Source organism: Lepisma saccharinum, chromosome 2 (genome assembly GCF_977018435.1).
Source record: "Lepisma saccharinum chromosome 2, izLepSacc3.1, whole genome shotgun sequence".
NCBI classification, from domain to species: domain Eukaryota; kingdom Metazoa; phylum Arthropoda; class Insecta; order Zygentoma; family Lepismatidae; genus Lepisma; species Lepisma saccharinum.
In genome coordinates this window covers 109,320,798-109,338,367 of record NC_139230.1, presented here as the reverse complement: position 1 = coordinate 109,338,367, position 17,570 = coordinate 109,320,798, and the positions used below count along the sequence as shown (strand labels likewise).

At 37.7% G+C, this 17,570-nt stretch overlaps 1 protein-coding gene across 1 annotated transcript in view; it reads left to right on the top strand.

Moving 5' to 3' along the window:
* LOC145983594 (KICSTOR complex protein SZT2-like) overlaps positions 1–17,570 on the top strand; it is a 605,385-nt gene that overhangs the window by 4,637 nt on the left and 583,178 nt on the right. Inside the window, exon 2 of the mRNA XM_083116658.1 lies at positions 16,660–16,794. Within this exon, the coding sequence (XP_082972784.1) occupies positions 16,660–16,794 (135 nt within the window). The remainder of the gene's footprint in view (positions 1–16,659; positions 16,795–17,570) is intronic.

Genomic DNA, 17,570 nt, shown 5'->3' with positions numbered 1-17,570 from the left:
TTTGACTGTCCTCTGTTTTTTGTGAGAATGCTGTAAAGCATTTAAAAATGACATAGGGATGTGGTGGAGAGTAAGATGGGAGATATTCTGCAAAGTACAGTTTTTCACTTCCCTTGTAATTTGATTTCTGTTTCATATATGTAACCTCACTTGAAGCTAAGAAACTCTTCAAGGTCCTAGTTTAACCCTAGAATACAAAACCTTGTGTTAGAAACATAATCACGAAACCCTCGTAAATTTTACGACTCAGTTTTATCTTTTTAAAAATCTTATTATGTAATTTTTATGTTTGGTGTTGCTAGTTTATATTCTTATCATTTTATAAATATATATTTTAATAAATTTCAGGGTAAATGTCTGTTATAACGAGACACATTTCTTCATTTTTACAGAAATGTGAAAAGCGACAACATTATGCCGTTGTTTCCATTATGCAGATGGCGCAAGCGTCGAAAGTCATGCGGTCTCGCCAGTGTTTCCAAACGTGCCTTTTTTTAAGAGTTTTTTTTTTAACTATGCTTACCTAACCTAACCTTGCTGGAAATGGTCTGTGGGGCTATCATGAATGGTTTTGGGGGCTATCCGTCAATGGTTCGTGGGGCTATCGTGAATGGTTTTTGGGGCTATCCGTCAATGGTTCGTGGGGCTATCATAAATGATTTTTGGGGCTATCCGTCAATGGTTCATGGGGCTGTCGTGAATGGTTTTTGGGGCTATCCGTCAATGGTTTTTGGGGCTCTCTGTCAATAGTTTGTGATGACATAATGAACACGAAAGTAGGTATTTGACATAATGAACATGAAAGTAGGTATTTTTCGGTTAAGAAGTTTGGAAACACTGCATACCCACTCCAAATCGACAAAACACAAGCACGACGTGCGATGATCCACAGCTGTGCACGCCATATTGTATGTTCCACAATGGAAGAAAGGGACTCCGATATAACATACATTTACCATTATTTGTTTTCCGCGCTCTGAAACCAATTTTTTATTACTATTTCTTGGTTTATGAAAGGATGTATTATCAAATTATTACTGTTAATGTGTCTCCGATATAACAGACATTTACCAATTTCAGTTCAATTATTTAGAAAAGAATATATTTTTGGAGCGAATTTACAATACCGGAAGTATCTTCAATTGCTTTCAAATTCAGCATACTCACTAATTTTGGCCTCGTAATCACGAATCTGCAGTTAAAATTTTGGCGGTCACATCTAGAAATTGCAAAATAAGTCTGAAAAAGTGGGTTCGTGAACGGAGTAAACGCCCTTGAGATATGAAGATAACAACTATTCTTTGCAATGATTAGCGTTTCAAAACTATGTTTATGATTACCTTTAATTTTAACTATGCTTGCCTAACCTAACCTTACCATGAATGGTTCCTGGGGCAAACATGTTTTCCACCTTTACGCAAGACGCCATTTTCTCACATGCAAATCAATGCTCCATGCAAAGGGTCTCACTTCTTGCACAACACTTGAGCAAGACTGTTGTGTGGATAGGAAGATGTCTTCATGGCTTCCATGGTAGTGTATGGATAATCATAGCGGTAATTGACAAGGTTATTTTGCAATTTCTAGATGTGACCACCAATTTTTAACTGCAGATTCGTGATTACGAGGCCAAAATTAGTGAGTATGCTGAATTTGAAATCAATTGGAGATACTTCAGGTATTGTAAATTCGTACCATATTTTCTTCTGGGTCTTGGGAAAATATGAAAAAAGTAGGGGTAATGGTTCAGATTGTTTTATGATATTTTTTTTCAAATTCTCCTAGCAGAAAGACTAATTATCGTAGAAGTTTGGAAATCATTGTCACATGAAATTTGAACCTTCCTTAAAGTAATGAACATTGTTTGGATCTGAAAAAAAAGTGATTTATGTTGAGAAAAAAAAAATCTTACAGAAGCATGCGTGCTTCCCATGGACAAGGTATTCTCCATTGACAAGCAGCAGTAAGTATCGTAGACTAGTGGGACTGAATGTAGAAGTAAATCGGAACCTTAGTAGAATTCATTTCATTTAGTGACTTTATTTTAATGGTAAGAGAACAAAACCTGACTTGCCTAACCTAACCACGAAAGCATATATTGAACAAAATCTTAAGTAATTGCTAAAATACTGCAGTATGTGTTAACAGACATAAATCAAAATCAAACTATGTAAAAAGTGCATTTGTAGCAAGATGAAATTGCAATAAAACAAAAGGAACTTAGGTCAAAGTGGGTTTCATTTTTTTTTAAATAATGAGGAACTTTTTATTTGTTTGATTAGTTGTGTAATATAAAACGTTTATATTATCTTGTGATACTAAACCAAAACCAATTTTACAAATATAAATTGTTAGGTAGAAACTTGAATATTACTGTAGATTAGGCACACACAGGAGATGTACTACGTAGAAAGTTTCAGCGAAAGATGCAGGCTCAACCAGGACTCAAACCTGTGTGTCTGGCATACCGTGCCATTGCTCTAACCACTGAGCTACCGAGCCGGCTGCCTGGGCAAGTATGTTTGTGAGTGTCCATTCATCAATTTCATCGTCATCACTCATCCCCATCTTGGAAAAAAAAGTGGCACAAAAAGTGAAATAAAATAAGGCAAATCAATCAATGAATCATGTTGCTCGGACTATACTGTTTTCTCAATCTGGCATGCATTGTGCTGCTTCGGTCTTGTTGTTGCATGCACGGTAAATGTTTTGCTTTATCCTGAAGGATTGAATGATTGAGTTTGTGCTTTAAGTCCACTTTATGCAAAGTAAGGCTAATCTAAACTGGACCTACAGTTTAAAGAAAGTGGGACCCGAACCATCATGTGCCTCACCAGGAATTGAACCCGGGACCCATTGATTACAAGGCGACAATGTTTATACTGAAGGAGACCTGTGTCACTTGTCATATGCGACTTCAATCTGAAAGCTCTTTCAATGTCACATATCATGTCGCCTCAGTCTTGTTTGTGCTGGCGTGGTGGATGCTTGCTTACAGACTGAAGGGGCTCATATTACTTGTCACTTCTATGTGACACCCCCAATGTCATGTTTTGCTTCGGTCTGAATGTTCTCTATACTTAACAAGATTGTTAGCTACTTCATCAGAGATTAAGATTTTATTTAGCCTGTAAATCACAGAGTAAAATTGCAAGTACTTTTGTTGGAAATGGGCTGGCTTTTTGATAGAAGGTTCCTTTTATAATCATGAATAGGCCTCTGGAGTGGAATAAAGTACCTTCCTGTTGCCTTGTAATAAGAAGGGGTCCGAGGTTCAAACCTCAGTGGAGGTAGAGAGTGCTTCAGATCTCATTTCAAACTAGGTCCAGTCCACATTTCTTAAATAGATTTTTTCTTTTGCCATTTCCGGCCAGTCATATTTACTTCTGCTTCAGATTTAGTGCCAGTGTTTTTCAACCACCAGGCTGCAAAGGGTCGGTTGCATCCAGGGGTTGATGACTAATTTTAACCTAATTTTATATTTGACAGCAAGTCTAGACATAATTGAACTATGATTATGCCATAGTTGATATATTAATATTAATTAAGGGTGCATCCATGTAAACTTTAATCATCAGAAATGAGTGAAATGGTTGGGATCAGGGCATCAACTTGTAAGAAATAAATTTACTGGGCTGTGGTCACACAAAGGCAACAAGCAACCAAAATACATCATGACTTGCATTTAACCAAATAATACATGATGTACTGGAAAGCCAGAATGAAAAATATATTTTACTGAATACAATTTTAATGTAAAAAGATTTGATACTAGATTTTCAAAAGGTAGAGCAGTATTTTCTTTTTTGCTTCATGTAAGTGATCATATAATAAATTCAAACATTGAAAATCATATCATACTATTAGGTTCTATTAAAAACACACACAAAACTATTCTAGTTATGTGAATATGTTTATACTACATAGATATATTTAATAAGCTTACCAAAATATGAAGATATCACTCAGAAAGAACCGCCTATTCAAAAAAGCCAGCCTTTTTGAAAACACTGTTTGTAGCTACAAATTCTATATTATAAATTGTATTTTATATTTAGAAATGAGTGTCTATTTTACAGTAGGGAGATATACCAAAACCATAGAACAGGAAAAATACTGCCAACTCCTGTATTTTCATTGATTTGAGGCACTTTTATGAAAAAAGCCCAACAAAAAAAGCCATGGAAAGAGACTTCGGTTTTTTTCTAAAAAGCCAGTTTTTTTCCGACCACTTCCAACTCTACTAATGACTGTGCAAAGTGTGGTATAAGCGATGCCTAAATCTGCAACTATTTCAGTTTAGTTTTATGTGGATTAGCATCCACTTCTTGTATAAAGTTTTACTTTCTAGTCAAGCGTGTAATGTTTCCTCTTTCTGTTGCCCATGGCTGACAGTAGCAACTGAAGACTGCCACTTCTGTGGCATTGTAGCTTGGTTACATACAAATCAACTGTATTTTATGAAAATTAGTATGTATAACACCGAATTACATATAAATGCATTACCAGGGTGTCTACCAGTCAAGAACAAGTCAAGAGATTATGCTTGTGGTCAAGAATTTTTGCTATTTTTTTACAGTATAGTGAATTTGAATATTTGGAAATCTGAAATTGTATTGAGTTGTGGTTAAGATTTGTTCATTCTGTTTCTTAAGAATTACATTCTTGTATGCGTGAAGTTTTGTAAAAATGTTAAATAAAGTAATGTGGCCATTCCCCATCCAGGAAGATGTCTGAATCATTAATTTGTACATGCATTAATAATTAAAGCAAGTCTAAATCTCTTGTTAAAGTAAAGCTTCAGTTTTCATCTTACCGGCCTTGTGGTCACTAGCGTATGCAGGATTTTTTTTTGGGGTGGGGGGCTGAACTTGTGAACTTGGATAGTTCATAGGTCAGGGTTGGCCCAGGTGTGCCCAGCCCAGTTTTCCCCCCATGCAGGTTTTTTTTCAGAAAAAGAAAACACTCAAAATGTGGGTTTTTCAGAAAATGTTGTACATTATTGCTTTAAGTAATTGTGAGGTTCTAGAATTGTCAACAGTTTCAGAAAACTTGTAAAATAAAGGCTTATTCAAGCTAGTACTCAAAATAATTAATGTGGTACAAGTCTCAGTGTTTTTTTTCACAATATTTTTGTTCAATCATGCTAGAAATTGACTTTTAACAGAAATAATACAAACATCTATCAAGTATTAGTATAGTATTGCAATGTGCAACCCTAGGAACTGATCACAGATCTATTAACTGTTACGCCATCCACGAAGAGGAGAATCAAACTATTGGTCAAATATTCCAGAACATGGTATTTTAGATAATTTAATAATTTGTCTTGCACTGTGGCTGTGCAGTTTAAGGCATCATGCTTTGGGCTCCAGCTATGGGATGCATGCAGGTTCGAGTCTCTTGGGGAAAATGTAACAGCTCTTCTCGATTTCGGCCTGTATATGAGCAGGCTCATAGCCAGGCAGGGGGGGGGGGTTAGCCCCACCGTGCTTCTGCTGTCAGTCCCCCTGACATTAATTAAAACTAATTGTGCATAATTTGTTTGCAGTGAAGAGTGAAAAAGTAGCAAGCAGTAGTAGCAAGTAATTAGAAGATTCTTCTCTAGATTTTAGAAAGTTCTTTCATAGGGGAGTTTCTTTATCTGTACCTTCACTGCCCCTGTTATGGCCTCCCATAGAAATCTGTAACTTTGACGTCATCATCCACATTCGTTCCACATCTGGGCCCCTCAAAGATCAACAGCTCCCAAGTTTTGGGAACGAAGATTTTTTTTTTTTGGCTGGTAGTGGAATGTATGGTAGGCACTCTTGTGCATTTTTTCTTGTGTTATATAAATAGCTGTATCATCAAAAGTAGTATGGAGTGTGTAGTAAGGGATGATTTCAGTAGCAGTCAATTAACACTTCAGGAAATGTTTTAAGAGATATAGAAAAATGTGGTATTTATGATATTCCTAAATTTTATGTAAATTAATTACCCCTCCCCCCACACGCACAAATAATTTACCTTCATTTAACAATGTTAAACTTTGAAAAAAATGGACTTCGTTTACAAAGCGTCTCCCTGATAACTGACCCCCCCCCCATCCCTTTAAGATCAATTCTAGTTACGGACCTGTGCATGAGACTGGTGAATACTCAACATCATGATTAAATTGTGGAGCTACGAATAAGTAGTGTAACCCAGTCATGAAAACCTATGACCGACGACTGGGGGTTCGTCATGCTGACCACACGTCACCCTGTAACTGGTTGGTTGATCTCCTACCTCAGAGTAGGATCAGGTGGGAGTGCAGCCGGCAGTCTGTAGGTAGGCCTGGTCCCTCAATGGTCAATGCGGCATGGGTTATGTATGTTTTTAGTTTAATCATTTCAAAGGTGAGACACCTTGATTGTCAATTCTTAACTATGTTAACATAAAATATTAAATAGTTTATGATTCAGAGAACTAAAATAATACAAATTGAATGTTCCAATATATTACTATCAGGGAAAAATGTATTTTATTTTTAAAAAAAATATATATTTATAAACTTAACATGTAAAAAACCCAATAAAACCCAGTTTTGCCTGGGTTTTATCTGAAAAACCCACCCGTGTTGTGTTTTTTCAAAAAACCTGGGCAAAATGCCAACCCTGGGTGCATTCAGTTTGGCAGAAACATTTTTCATCTGGGTGGTACAAAATTCATCTTCCATATATATATATATATATATATAATGTATGTTGTTGCATGAAAAATTCCACAGCGCACAGGGATTTCCTATTTTTAATTGAAAGTTTACATAAATACATTCAATTTCTTTATTTTTTTTAGAATTTGTGTTTATTTTTTAAAAAGACTATTCTGAAACATGTTAAGCTCTAGACCTCGTTTTTGGGCTCATTTCAAATGTGATGAAATGGAAAATCAGAAGTTTGTCTTTGAAATCACACAGACACTTTATATTGTTAATATAATTGTGTGTGTATGTGTGTGGGTGGTGAGAGGTGAGAAAGAGAGAAAACATCTTCTGGTGACCTTCATTTTTTGGAAAGTTCACCTTGGAAACTGGGAATTATACTTGAATTTTATCATGGTCTTAGAGTGGCCAACCTGATATAGCACCGTGCTATGAAAGCACATTCAGAGGATATGTGGGTAGGGCCTGACATATTCTTGATTGATTGACTGATTGAGTTGGTGTTTTAAGTCCACTTTATGCACAGAAAGGCTAATCGGGAATGGGCCTACAGTTTAAAATGTGATCCGAACCACTTGTGCGTCCACCGGATATCAAACCCGGGACACCTTGATTACAAGGCGACGACTGCCACTGCACCACCATCTGAGAGGCCTGACATATTCTTGATCTTGGCCATTTTGGAGGTGATGTGCCTTTACCCCCCAGGACCCATTGATTTGAGGTTGGGTGAGTTCCACATCTGCTTTATGCAGGGACAAGACTTAAAAAATTCCGATCTTAGATCACCCACCCCAAGATTCGAGCCTGGGTCTTCTGCATGGCAGTCAGCCAGCCTGACTCCTTTTTTTATGTAATAAAAGTAATACCGCTAAGCAGTAGTATCCCCTTTTTCTCTCTATTTTCTCTGTATTATCATTGGGACAACCACAAATATCCACGTCTGAATCAGGATTCGAACTCAGGACCCCTGGCATTGCAGCGTGCTGTGCTAATCACTCTGCCACGCAGGGTGACTAAACCACAACAGCTATCAAGTATTAGTATAGTATTGCAATGCGCAACCCTGGGAACTGATCACATATCTATTAACTGTTACGCCATCCAGCAAGAGTAGAATCAAACTGTTGGCCAAATTTTTCACAACATAGTATTTTAAATAATTTAATCATTTGTCCTGCACTGTGGCTCTGCGGTCATACTTTGGGCTCCGGCTATGGGATGCTTGCGGGATTGAGTCTCCTTGGGGAAATGTAACAGCTTTTGTCCTGAGATTTTGTCCTGTGTATGAGACTGGTGAACTCTCACCATCATGTTTAAATTGGGGAGCTATGAACGAGTAGCGTAACCTGGTCATGAAAACCTACAACGAGGACTGGGGGTTTGTCGTGCTGACCACACGTCACCCCATAATTGGTTGGATGATCTCCCACCTCAGAGTAGGATCAGGCGGGAGTGTGGCCAGCAGTCTGTAGGTATGCCTGGGCCCCCAATGGTCTATTGCGGCATGGGTTATGTATGATTTTAGTTTAATCATTTCAAGGTGTGAGACCTTCATTCTCAATTCTTTACTATGTTGACAGAAAATATTAAATAGTTTTTCATTCAATGAACTATTCGATTGGAACAAATTCAATGTTCCAATATATCAGGGAAAAATGTATTTTATTTTTAAAATATATATATTTATAAACATAACATGAAAAAACCAATAAAACCCAGTTTTGCCCGGGTTTAATCAGGTTTTATCTGAAAAACCCAAAAATGCTCACCTGGGTTGGGTTTTTTGAAAAAACCTGGGCAAAATGCCAACCTTGCTTATTGCTAATACTTCTGGAGAAAAAAAAAATCAATGCACTAACGCCGAGTGTGTTTTGAGCAGGAAATTTGAAATTCTGCATGCTTCTAAATGAAATTTTATATTTCTGGAACTAACAATGTTAGAGGTACAAATGATACCTCGTTTTGTTCAGTATACTTTGGGCTATAATCCTGATGGAAAGAAAAATTCTGTAATCAGTTAGATGAAGAAGAAGAAAAAAGGGAATGTTACTATTTTTTTACACAAAATTTGAAATTCATCGGGCCCTCACGCAGGCTACGCCAGGACGTGAATCTTCAAAAGGTTCCTGCATAATGCCTGGTATGTTTGCCATTGATGTGGAAAAATGTACGCATTTCTTTGAAATACTTTCAGAGAAAAATAATATTTTTCGATATAGAGCAAAAAAAATTCAAAGCTACAAAAAATAATTTGTTATCTTACCTTGACCCCACATGGCTGCCATGCACCTCCTACCAGCCATGGTACTGACCAAAGCATAAGGTGCAAGAGGAACATTGCATTCCGGGTGCTGGAATTTTTTTTTTTTTGCCCCCCTCTGCACAAAACCTGCACCTTTGCCTCCATAGGCATGTGGAGGGCCCATCTGGGTGGTGTTAAGGGACCTGGGGTATCTTGAGAGGGCCCGTCAGAGGTGCCCCTCTTCCTCTTCTCCAAGAGGAGGCTTATAAGCTGCAATCTGAAGTCCCAGTGTGTCATGTTCGTGAGGTAGAGTCGATATATTAGGTACTCATTCAGAACTGTCTTGTCAAGTAAACGCATAAAAAGTTTGGTCGTCCATTTCCGAGTCCGTCTGTGCTGGGAGTACAAACACATCATTTGGTCTGATATGTCAACATACCCCATGGAATTGTTATAGTCGACAACAATGGCAGGCTTGATAGCGTTGCCAGTGTCACTTTGAAATTTCCATCTACTGGTGGTGGGTGCATGTTTGTCAGAATGTAAACTTCTCGTTTGTCCTTCCAGCAGGTCACTGTCAAACCTCCACATACAAAAGCACAAATATCTCCTTTTGAGAGACATAGGTGCTTTCGTGTGAAGAGAGGGAGCATACCTTGTTGACTTGGATTCACAGTACCACAGCACTGGATTCCAAGAGTTGCTACTTCATCATACAATGCATGTTATTAGAAATAGTTGTCCGTAAACAATTTATGGCCAACGTTTCTCACCTTCTGTGTCAAGTTAAGGACTAGCTGATGTGTCGCTGTCCTTGTCTGTGTGGCTAGGTCTCTGTTTTTCCCCAGGTATATTGTCATGTAAGTATATCCCGATTCATCACTGATTTGGAATATCTTTATTCCAAACTGCTTGTGCTTCTTCGGGATATGCTGTTTGAAGATCACCCTTCCTTTGAATAGAACCATGACCTCATCAACAGATATACATTCGGTAGGAGCGTATGCCTGCTGTATTGGCCATTGATTCCATCAAATAAATGTCTGATTGTCCACAACCTATTGTAGTCTTGTGCATGTGGGTCTCGGTGCTGGGAATCGTCCTCGAAATGAAGAAACCTGAGGATATGTAAAAATCAGTCTTTGCAGATAGCCTGTTTGAACCAGGGGATTGAAAACAGTCTGTCATGTGCCCAATAGTCTTTGATGCTGTCTACTCTGTGATGTCCCATTACCAGAAGAACAGAAAAGAAGGCGAAGAAGTTGTGGATCATAAAAGAAGTTAATTGTCTTGTTGTCCCATGTTTCGCAACATGCTGGTCGTAGTATCTTTGGGATTCCACAACCAGTAGATGGAAAAGTATGTCTGTGAACACTAGCCGGAAGAAGTCAATGGGAGATGAATTTGCATTCATGGGGGCACACACTGTGGTTACCTGTAAATGGTAGGCGAGTAAACTGTTGATGCCATTCAGTTGGTTTTTGCCAGGTCAAGTCATCAGGAGCAGAGTCGCTTTCATCATCCGAAGATTCACTCCGAGTCCCCTTGTTGTCACTGGAGTCACTACCCAAAGTCATCAGGTCGGCAACGTCTTCGTCTCCCCCTTCCAAATCCGTACCTATAATAACTCATTGTCAATTTCACTGGGTGACAAACCGAGTCTTCTTGCCATCTTATATGCCCTTTACTCTTGTTGGAGGACAAAAAAACCCTCAATGCCACAGCTCGCCGCTGGTCACATGCCACACACTGAACTAAAGTTCAAACTCGAATAATTTCAATTTGTCCAACTCGCTTTGTTAGTCTGTCATACCCACAGTGGCAACTTACGTAAGTAAACACGTGACGCAATAGCATGACCAACAGAAACAAGGCAAATCATTCAACAATACTTCCTTTGTAATCCTACAGTGCAGTTTTGTGAAACAGCAAAGATAGCCGGCTGTTTTCCAACCCTTTGTTGGCAGCTGGAGGCTTTTGACTTTCTTTCCCTGCAACCCCCCCCCCCTTTCCCTTTCCCGACACCCACACCCATGCACCAGGAATGTCGGAAGGTTATACTTCTATTGCCAAAGTGTGTTTTGAAACACCAAAATTGAGAAAGAAGCGATGTTTTCAAAACCAATGAATATAAATCGCAAAATTAAAATCACAATTTTTCGGACATTGCCATCCCCCATCAAATAGTAACAATGAAATTAATTACATACCTCTAGACTCATGCAGAACTAAAAATATATATATTTCCGATCATTATCCAAGTTACAGTATGTTAAAAAGCAACATACTATGACTTAAAACAAACTTTCACATGTTTCTGCCATTGATTTAAATAAATGATGCAAATGTTACTACTAAACTTTTATAATTTACAGGACAATTAAAAACTTTACTATTCATAATGGGTATATACACCATTAAAATACTTAAGATCAGCATGCTACTACAAGGGAGATATACAAGGGTCGTTCAAGGTTGACCGGGACTTTTATTTCTGCAGAGGAAATAGGTAGCAGAAGAAACACCAAACTATGTCAGTTTTTCAAAGTATTCTCCGTGCGCGCCGAGGCACCGTTGCCATCGTTCTGGCAGCTCCCGAATTCCTTTGGCATAGAAAGAACTTGGTTGTTGTCATAGCCACTGGAGGACATCGCTCCGCAGTGCTTCGTCTGTCGTGAATTTCTTCCCTCCCAGATGGTCTTTAAGGGGTGCAAACAAATGATAATCACTGGGGGCTGAATCCGGACTGTAGGGGGGATGGGGCAGAACTTCCCAGCACATGTCGGCCAGAGTTGTTGTTGTCACATTGGCCGTGTGAGGGCGGGCATTGTCATGGAGAAGAATGACATTTCCAGACAACATCCCAGGTCTTTTCTTGCGAATGAACTTTCATACAGCACCACTCAACAATGTGGAGTAATACTGGGCATTAATCGTGCTCCCTTTGTCCAGAAAATCCACATGGATAACACCCTTCATGTCCCAGAAGACACTTGCCATGATCTTTCCAGCGGACGGCTGCATTTTGCTTTACTTGGGGGGCGGGGAACCTTTATGCCGCCACTCCATGCTGCGTCTTTTGGTCTCTGGGGTTGAATTGTGCAACCATGTTTCATCACACGTGATGATGGATTGCAACAATTCATCACCTTCTGCTCGAAACCGATTCAGAAGCTGTTCACAGACCGTCCTGCATGTCCACTTCTGATCGAATGTCAGCTGGCAGGGAACCCACCTTGCACAGATTTTGCGGAAGCGTAAGTGGTCGTGAATGATTGTCTCAACACTCCCGACACTGATATTCACCTCGGCAGCAATATCCCGCACTGTTACTCGCCAGTTCTCAAGAATCATTTGCTCAACACGTGCGATATTCACTGGTGTGACTGCAGTCGGGCGAATGTGTCCATGCGCTTCATTTGTCACCAGCTCCCGTCCTTCGCGAAACTGCTCACACCATTCATACACTCTTGTCCGCAACATCGTTTGTTCACCATACTGTGCTTGCAATCGTCTGAAAATCTCAGCTGGTTTCACTTTCTCCTTCATGAGAAATTTGATTACACACCGCTGCTCCACAGCCACAGACACACTGCTTGCCGCCATGTTCGCTGCAACTGCTACGCATGTGTGAAATACGTCATGCCGGGCGCTAGTTACTCGCGAAGGAATACATTACGTCACCTGCACGTTTCATCATGATCCAGCTATTCATCGATTTTTTTTTACGTACGAAAATCCCGGTCAACCTTGAACGACCCTTGTAGATCTCAAAGTAACTTATAATTCTGAATAATTTTGTTGGAAAATAGCAGGATTTTTATTGAATAATATAAAAGAATGAGCCTCCTTGATGGCCTAAAATAATGATGTCACCTTGTAATCGAGGGGTTCTAGGTTCAATCCCCAATGGAGGTATAGTGGTAAGTCCAATTCCAATCAACATATCTAAGCATAAAGTTAACTTAAACAAACAAAATTTTACTTAGAGAAACCCAGATTCTTTTAATGGACTTTTTTTTTTGCCATTTGTGGACAATCTATTTCAGTTTCTGCCTCAGTTTTAGTGCCACCATGCACTAGGACAGTGTTTCTCAACTGCCGGGCTGTGGCCTAGTACACACCAGTGGCTGCCAACTATTTTTAAACCTGATTTTATATTTGTCAGTAACCTTAGACATGCACCATTCGCCGTAATTTATTTATTAATATTTAATTTCAAGGGTTCATATTAATGTATTAAGTTTAAAACATTAGAAAGGGGTAAAAGTTTTTTGCTTTATGTGCATCTTCATATGTCAAATTCAAACAATGCAAATTATATCATACTATTAGTTTCTATTTACAAAATGTACATAAAACGACTCTAGGTATGTGAGTGTTTATATGGTACATATATATACATTTAATAACTAACTAACTAACTAACACTCTAGCCTTCTTAAACCCGAAGGTTCATGGCTGCAGCAACACAGGCCTTCCATGTTTCCCTATCTTGAGCAAGATCTATATACTCTTTCCCATCCCTACCGATTTCCTTTAGGTCCATCTCAACGTTGTCCCTCCATCTTCGTCTTGGCCTTCCTACAGGTCTCTTACCATCAGGTTTCCCAACAAGAATCCTGTAAACTCCTCTTTCCTCTCCCATTCGTGCCACATGGCCTGCCCACCTAAGTCTTCTTGATTTAATTATTCTAATAATATCTGGACATGAATACAAATTATGTAGTTCTAAATTATGTAACCTTCTCCACTCACCTGTCTCCTCATCCCTTTTAGGTCCAAAGATTTTCCTAAGGATCTTATTTTCAAATACTCTCAATTTATGTTCCTCTTTCAATGTAAGAGACCAAGTTTCACACCCATATAATAGTACAGGCAAAATTACTGTTTTGTATATTTTAACTTTTAGTTTCTTAGATATTAAATGAGAAGACAAAAGTTTATGAAGAGAGAAGTAACATGCATTTCCTGAATTAAGCCTACTTTTTATTTCCTCTTTAATATAATTTTCATTTGTTAATATTACTCCTAAGTATTTGAATTTGGAAACTGGTTCAAACGAGTTGTTATCAATAATTAGATTTTGATTATTACCTAACACTTGGTTTCGGCCTGTAAGCATATATTTAGTTTTCTCTTTGTTAACTTCCAAACCTATCTCTTTAGCAGTTTTGAAAAATATTTTAGCATTATTCTTAATTGTATTCACATCATCCCCCAGTAAGTCTACATCATCTGCATATGCTAACAACTGAGTCACACCATTTAATTTTAGTCCTTCTTTAGTTTCTCTTACCTTCCTAACAGCATATTCTAAGGCAAAATTAAAGAGCAATGGTAATGGAGATAATGCATCTCCTTGTTTTAACCCATCATGAATTGTAAATTTGTCAGACATATTAATACCCACACGAATTTTACTTTCTGTTTCACATTTAATAAGCATACTGAAATATGAAGTTAGGGGAAAAAAACATTCAAAAAAGCTGGCAGTTTTGCAACTACTGCTTTTGTCTAGATATGAATTCCATGTTGAAAGCTGTATTTTCAATTTAGATATGAGTGTTTTTAAAGTAGAGATAATTGAAAGCTGTGGAACAAGAAAAATGCAGTCAAGTAATGTCACTTGGGGGGGGGGGGGGAAGCACAGAAAGAAACTTTTTTTGTCCAAAAAAGGTGTTTTTTTTTCTGATCGCTTCCAACTCTAGTCCTTGTTAATATACATATACAGGGTGTACACAAAGTGTCTGACATATTTTAATTATTAATAAATCAGAAACTAATGAAGATACAAATAAACTGGTGGCAATGATAGGTAGATAAAATAAAAAAAAAATTGCCGTGTATCGGTACACTTCTACTTGTTCTTGTTTTGTCGCATAGGGAATGTCAAGGTGTTAATTGATTTCTTCTCATGTTCATGTCAACATACCAACATCCACTGTGGCTATTGCATTGTTTAATTCTGGCTTTCAGTTCATCAATGTTCATTACTTTTGTCTTATAAATGATGTCTCACATATCCCCAGAGAAAAGAAATCCAATGAGGTTATGTTGGGTGACCTTGGGGGTCCAAGGAATCGGACCACCACATCCAATCCAACTTCCCAGATAGCATTCGTTCCAAGCACAATGAACAATGATACACCAGTGAGGTGGTCCTCCATTCGATTTGTGGGAATACAAAATTTTCCAATGTGTGTAACTAATTAACTGTTGTGACTGTTGGTTCCGCGAAAAAGAAAGGGCCAATGATGCAATTATGCATAAAACCACACCACACATTCACTTTCCAATTCATGATAGATATGCAGGTTCCTGGATCCCCAAATATGCGCATTGAGGCTATTCACTCTTCCTGAAACATGTAAGCAAGCTTCTTATCAAAGACACTCCCTGTTTTGAAAGAAAGAAAACCTGTTTTTCCAGTGAATGATACTATTTCTAGAAGGAGGATCTTTCTGGTAATGTGTTCTGAAGTTTCTCTGCATTTGTGTCACCGATTTTGTTTCCAGAAATCAGCACACAGTTTGAGCTTTCTCTTGTGGAGTCGCCATTTTCTTCAATTATGGTGAAATTTCCCTTTCGCCTATGGACTCCCTTGTGATCTGGAAAAAAGGAAGAAACTTTTAGAATTTTTCTGTGAATTAATACCAATACTTTGCATGTATCTACATCTAGGCTATATTATTCAACACTGAAATGTGTCACACACGTTGTGTACACCCAGTATTAAGCTATCATTGTAGGTAGCAATTTTCACCAATTTTAAAAGTGGAGCTTATGGTGAATAACTAGTTTGAAACCAACACTTAAATTTCTGAAAATTTTGTCTTTTTCTATAGAGAGAATTTTTGGGGTTCAAAATTTCATAGAATTGTATGTTTGCAAGCAAGTTCACTTATTTCTTAAGGCAAGTTGAAGTTTCCAACATATTCGAAGCATTGGGTGAGCAGTAATGAGGTCTTGAAATGATGATTATTATTATTTATTATCTCAATAGGGTTACAATTAAGCCATACAACATTTCATTTAGAACAATATTAATACAAATAATGACTTGATGCCCTGTGTGGTAAAAAAATATACAGAAGCTACATCTAAGGCAAATGAGATGAATTTACATTAGTATACAGTATAAAGTGTTCTATAGTAGCAATGAAATAAAGAAAGTGCGTGGTTTCAATTTTATGTTGGATAATTGTTTTGGCAAACTTTACACATCTTCTAAACCAAGTGTCCAAGAATATTAAAAATGTACATATTTTGTAAGGACCACATGAGGAAGAAATGCAGAAAATTTGAAGAAAATCTGAAATTGTTGGTTAAATGGCTGTATGCATGATTTGACTACTATATTTTTTCCTTCTTTCCAAGAATTTTGGGCATACATATTTAAATTGGAAAGTAAAATCCCATGGGAATTCCCTTAACTTATAAATGAGATTATCTTAGAAATACAAATTATGCAAGTAAAGGAAGCAAATTAACGTTAATAAATATGTGCACAATTTGTAAGAAATTATAAAATAATATGTACTTCCAGTTGGAAATCACATTTTGTTGCAGTGCTACCATTAACAAGTGCATGTACTTGTTTAATATCTTGCATCCAATGTATTCATATAATCTTGTGCTGTAGGGGTAATTTAGAATTTCAGGTGTGTATAAATGTGTTACAATTTGTTAGTATAGGAAATTAAATATGTCATGTCTTGTCTTTCAGGAGGTCATGACATTGGAAGCAGCTTACGTGTATCTGTTGATGAAAAAAGACTACAGAATATCAAGAAATGTTCGGGCTCAATGGCTTCTTTCACACTTGAACACTAGCATTCATGTACCTCAAAGACAAAACTTGGTAAGTGTGCAACACTGCTTGTATATTTTGTTTCTGAACAAGTAAATTTGCAATTTTTAAAGTTGATGCAACTACAGGGTGGCTCAAAAAGTCACTTAACACCCCCGGTACAAGGCCACTTTTCACATTTCATTTTTCCCCTTGCCCCTTCTGGACATCCACGGTGTCATTTAAACTCCAAAATTATGCTACATACTACTAAATTGTACTGACATCTTCATATTATTAATATTGATTTATAACAAAAACATAAATATAAATTTGAATGGTTCAACCAAAGGGATGGGTTCGACGTTTTATGTGAAAAGTTTGAGAAAATTCAACTACCATGAACAGCGCCCCTCTTGTTTTATTTATATACCTAACTTTTAAATGACTTTTTAAAACTTGTGCGAGATTTAGCACCATTATGCTTGGGTTGGCTTCACTGGCTAACCATGAATACACGCCAGTGAGTCATATGTCCTGCAAGGGGATGGAGCTCCAGCACTGTCGGGTATGAATGAATGGTTGGCTGCAAAGGAAATTTGAGCTGGTTGTGTTTTGACTAGGTTTTTTCCAAGAACAGGGAATTCTGAAGCAAAACACTAACAGGAAGGGGAAATAGGAGAAACCTAAAAGTGAGCGGGATATGGAAAAACTAGATACACATGTGCAAGTAGGAGAGCATCAGAAATATTAAGATCTCTATTTTCCATTTATGTTCGAACTCAGCTGGTAGTAATTGAGCTAAAAAGTGCAAAAAGGTTTTTTAAAAATTAAATGTTAATGAAAAC